The sequence below is a fragment of the Sabethes cyaneus genome, chromosome 3 (genome assembly GCF_943734655.1).
Source record: "Sabethes cyaneus chromosome 3, idSabCyanKW18_F2, whole genome shotgun sequence".
NCBI classification, from domain to species: domain Eukaryota; kingdom Metazoa; phylum Arthropoda; class Insecta; order Diptera; family Culicidae; genus Sabethes; species Sabethes cyaneus.
Genome location: NC_071355.1, coordinates 165,071,963 through 165,076,711, shown reverse-complemented (window position 1 = coordinate 165,076,711; position 4,749 = coordinate 165,071,963). Strand labels below are relative to the sequence as shown.

Sequence of the window (4,749 nt, the reverse complement as noted above, 5' to 3'; positions counted from 1 at the left end):
ACCAATTCAGCTTTTCCTCCTTTTTGGAGGGCAGCAGCAGCGGACTGTAGCAGCACGAAGCGTGCAATAAACAGGTTAACAATTGAATTATACCTACTTTGTCATGTTCCATATTATTCTCTTACCTTTTGCCCGAAACTGCAAAACTGATGAATCGCTTTTCTCCTGCCTCAAAGTGACATAAAGAGAATCGAGCGAAAAATGAAGACTAGTTCTATTCGATTTCTGCCAGGCATCCGAAATTTTCTTAAGCGGGAATGCAACATCCGATTCGGGCAGAAATTTCGCGTTACGGTTTTTATGCCGGATTTCTGTTCGATTTCTGCCCGACGTGTCTAGTAGAACCGATTTTGAACCGATTCGGTTTATTTTGGGTTTTTATTGTTATTGTATCAATAGGAAATTGTCATCTTTAATAATCACAACCTTTTTCGTTTACTAACTACTCAATCTGTTCGTGTACGGTGTACGTGTTTATGATGATGACAAGAGCACACAAATCGGGACTACGAAGTTGCTGATATTTGTTTGGTTTTTGTGTGAGAAAAAAAGAGAAGGAAGTATTTTTGCCTAGATTTTTGCTTTTGTTTTCACGCAAGTTCTGACAGTTCGGCATGGGTTTTCGTGTAAGAGCGAAAGGGCTTAAAAATCGCCTTTACTTTCGTAATCGTGAAAAGACAGCAGAGCGAAAAAAGGGAAAACGACAAAAAAAATCAAGAAAAGCGAACCGGTTCGAAACGTCAAATCTGTCAGTGCCATATTGATTCTGTTCGATTTCTACCAGGCATCCGAAATTTTCGTAAGCGGGCCCTAGGGGTTTCCAGTAAGGCGTATAAGTGTGTAGTAATCAGAGATTACTTCTGTAATCATTTACGAATTAATTAGGTAATCAATGGTAATCAGTAGAGTAATCAATGATAATCTTAAATAATCATTGGTAATCATGATTAATTTATAGTAATCACAAGAGATTGATTACTGGTAATCAGAGGTAATCAGTAAAGTAATCAAAAGTAACTTTTTTCGAAGGTGCGTAGTAATCATTGCTGTTGGAAACCCCTTGAGCGGGCCTGCACGGTAAAAAAAGATCACGTTGAAGAAAAGTGATTTACACGGTAAAAAAAGATCACGTTGAAGAAAAGTGATTTACCTTTGAATTCGCACTACTTGCCAAAGAGTTCAATCCGAAATGCAGATCTCTTGAATTGAATTAATACAAAACAAGATAAAATCAACAGAAAAGCACTTCGATTGGAATGTTTTTATACATTTTTGTTCATGTGCTGTGGTTTGAAACTGAACAGTCAGTAATGTCAATGAAAGTGGTACTATTTATTATAATTTTTTTTATTTACAATGCTTGCAAATTACAATTTTAACAATTTAAATGCCTTACATAAATACCATGTAATGTATAATGAAGAAGCGCCAGTTGCACTACACCCTCCGCAAAAACGTTTCCGAACGCTGAATACCGGTGGCATATGACAATCTTCATTGTGTTTGGCCTGCCCGGTACTTGGAATCAGCTCCGTGACCTTAAAACCAAATGCTTATTAATAAATTTAATTCACAGTTATAATTCTTTTTATACTCACCCTGAAGAGCACATAAATGATTCTATTCGATAATATTCTTCTCACTTAAAATGCAGAATTTCACTGCTGCCGCGAGTTTGTGACTGTTTCTTACTGACATGCACATTTTTGACATTTGAGAAATGCAAACAATTTCGAATTCAATGGATAAAGACAGTGGTGATAATTACAAATTGAGAATCACCTGAAAATCAAAGGTAAATCACTTCAATTTATAGTGCAAAGTGTCAGACTGAATCAAGTGCAAAAGCACTTGAAATAGACGTGACGATTTTTTACCGTGTACCTTTGAATTCGCACTACTTGCCAAAGAGTTCAATCCGAAATGCAGATCTCTTGAATTGAATTAATACAAAACAAGATAAAATCAACAGAAAAGCACTTCGATTGGAATGTTTTTATACATTTTTGTTCATGTGCTGTGGTTTGAAACTGAACAGTCAGTAATGTCAATGAAAGTGGTACTATTTATTATAATTTTTTTTATTTACAATGCTTGCAAATTACAATTTTAACAATTTAAATGCCTTACATAAATACCATGTAATGTATAATGAAGAAGCGCCAGTTGCACTACACCCTCCGCAAAAACGTTTCCGAACGCTGAATACCGGTGGCATATGACAATCTTCATTGTGTTTGGCCTGCCCGGTACTTGGAATCAGCTCCGTGACCTTAAAACCAAATGCTTATTAATAAATTTAATTCACAGTTATAATTCTTTTTATACTCACCCTGAAGAGCACATAAATGATTCTATTCGATAATATTCTTCTCACTTAAAATGCAGAATTTCACTGCTGCCGCGAGTTTGTGACTGTTTCTTACTGACATGCACATTTTTGACATTTGAGAAATGCAAACAATTTCGAATTCAATGGATAAAGACAGTGGTGATAATTACAAATTGAGAATCACCTGAAAATCAAAGGTAAATCACTTCAATTTATAGTGCAAAGTGTCAGACTGAATCAAGTGCAAAAGCACTTGAAATAGACGTGACGATTTTTTACCGTGTATGTAACACAGTACGTCACGATCACATAGCCCTTACGAGCGTTTGTATCAAAATCTATCTCCAATAGCAATTTTAATTACTAAACGTCACTTTGACGATGCGGTGTCCTTTTAGCTATTCAAAAATCATTTTTGTTTTTGGTTGCGCTTGCGTTTGTCATGTGCATGTCGAATTACAGCGTTATGTGGGAGTGCTCAGTGCTGAAAATATATTAAATTTTAATAAATTTGATTAATAAACATATTGTTGCGTCCACATTATGGCAAAAGAACTGAATTCATGGTAAGTCACACTTCGGGTTTCGAGTTTGCTGTATATTTACATTATTTATCCCTATTCTCTAGTCGAAATGAATGGCGCAAATTGTTCAAAAAAATGCGAAGAAAGAGAATTAGACAAAAGTTGGCCAAGGAGCGAGATCAGAAAGCATCAGAAGCCGAGGCACTGAAGCTCGCCGATCCAAACTATGTTGCGTACCTTCAAGATAAAGAGCGGTTAGAACTGTTATCGCAACAACACCAGGAAGAGCGAAGTCGATACGAAAACGCACTCTGGATGGATCGCGAAAAGGAGTTTCAGATGGCATTTAAAGAGAAACAGAAACAGCTGGAAGCTGAAGAAAAACGGGAACAAGAGAAACGGAGTCGGATTCGAAAGGAGTTTGAGGAGCAGACACAAAAGGCCAACGCAATAAAGGCTGAAAAGGAGCGTCTCTTGATGGAGTTCCAAAAACAGCAACAAGAGCGGGAGCGAATGCTGGCCGAATTTCTAATAGGTATTGACGATCATCTTGCTAGTCTGTGCGATACAGTACATTCGAGAGCTGGAGCAAATCCTTGTTTATTTTTCACAAAAATTGGATCTTGCCGTTATGGGCTGCGATGTTCCTCTGACCATCCCACTCCTGGTTTAAGTGAAGTACGATACTTTATTTTAAAAATATTACTTTATTCACAGAAGCATCTTTTATTTTACAGCTCTTGGTGATACCAAATTTCTTCGCTCATCCTGCTTTAGATGATCACGAGCATCCAGAGTATGGAAATGATTTGGGCATAGAGTTCGATGAGGACGAATTGAATCGATGCTACCGGGAATTTTTCTTTGATATCATAGAAGAATTTGAGCAATTCGGTACTATTGTAATAATTTTAGCATGTCGCAATTTCGAACCTCATCTGAAAGGAAACGTTTTTATTCAGTATAGCGATAAGAGGTAAGATTGGTATAGAATTGTGAAAGGTTTTAACAATTATGTGATTGTTTTTAGGTCAGCAGCGAGAGCTTTCCAAAGAATGAATGGTCGATTTTATGCATCCAAGCAACTGCACCTTGAATTTCGTTCGCCAATAGTTTGGACATCTGCTGTTTGTGGTAAATGGAGTTAAAAGTATCCTTTTTATAAAGCCAACCATAAATCCTAAGTTTTTTTATGTGTTTAATTGCGAAAAAACCTTAACTAAATTTTTATCCGCTTACAATAGCAAACGTTTCAAATTAAGACATTTGCTACTACTCAGACACTTCCTAACCGGACGTTACATATTTGCCTTTCATAGGGCTGTTTGAACAATCGCGATGCCAGAAAGGGAAGATTTGCAATTATTTGCATTTGATGGTCAATCCGGTCAGTAAATATCATTATAATCATTTGAAGGAGTTGCAATCCGCACGAAATTCTAGGAGATTGTCTGAGCAGACTCCAATGCTGAAAAGGTAAATAGAATTGAATTGAACATAGTAATTAAACACTACTATTTGCCATTTTCTAGAACATGGGATGAAATTGAAAATTCTACAATGAATAAAACAAATTGGCGTTGGTCAGAATCACCGGATGTCGAGTTAACGTCTCAAACCAGACATCGCTTATCGCGGCACAGATCACCAGACCAGTGGGAGCGTAGGGCAAGATTTCACTGTGGAAGAAACAGTACTAGCCGCGAACAAAAGAGTAGTTCCAACGGTGTCGAAGCTCGACGAAGTCGAAGCAAATCAAGCGATAGATCTCATCATCGTTATGAAAGAGATAATCGCAGAAATCGAAGTCCCAGAAAAAGCTCGGATAGTCGAAATAATCGATCCACGAATAGACAATCGAGCAGTTACAGAAAACATAGAACTGAGAGAAGG

The 4,749-nt window shown here is 37.1% G+C and overlaps 1 protein-coding gene across 1 annotated transcript; it reads left to right on the top strand.

Moving 5' to 3' along the window:
• Positions 1-2,810: 2,810 nt before the first annotated feature.
• Positions 2,811-4,284, top strand: LOC128743236 (U2 small nuclear ribonucleoprotein auxiliary factor 35 kDa subunit-related protein 2). Its single transcript, XM_053839779.1, has 5 exons — positions 2,811-2,898; positions 2,961-3,534; positions 3,594-3,832; positions 3,887-4,006; positions 4,101-4,284. Exons 1-4 carry the CDS (start codon positions 2,876-2,878, stop codon positions 4,002-4,004), a joined length of 954 nt encoding a protein of 317 aa, XP_053695754.1. The 5' UTR covers positions 2,811-2,875; the 3' UTR covers positions 4,005-4,006; positions 4,101-4,284.
• Positions 4,285-4,749: the final 465 nt, after the last annotated feature.

Coding starts and splice junctions, on each gene's coding strand:
- LOC128743236 (XM_053839779.1), top strand. CDS start 2,876: ATGGCAAAAGAACTGAATTCATG. Junction 3,535..3,593: donor CCACTCCTGGTTTAAGTGAA/GTACGATACTTT, acceptor TTTATTTTACAG/CTCTTGGTGATACCAAATTT. Junction 3,833..3,886: donor ATTCAGTATAGCGATAAGAG/GTAAGATTGGTA, acceptor GATTGTTTTTAG/GTCAGCAGCGAGAGCTTTCC.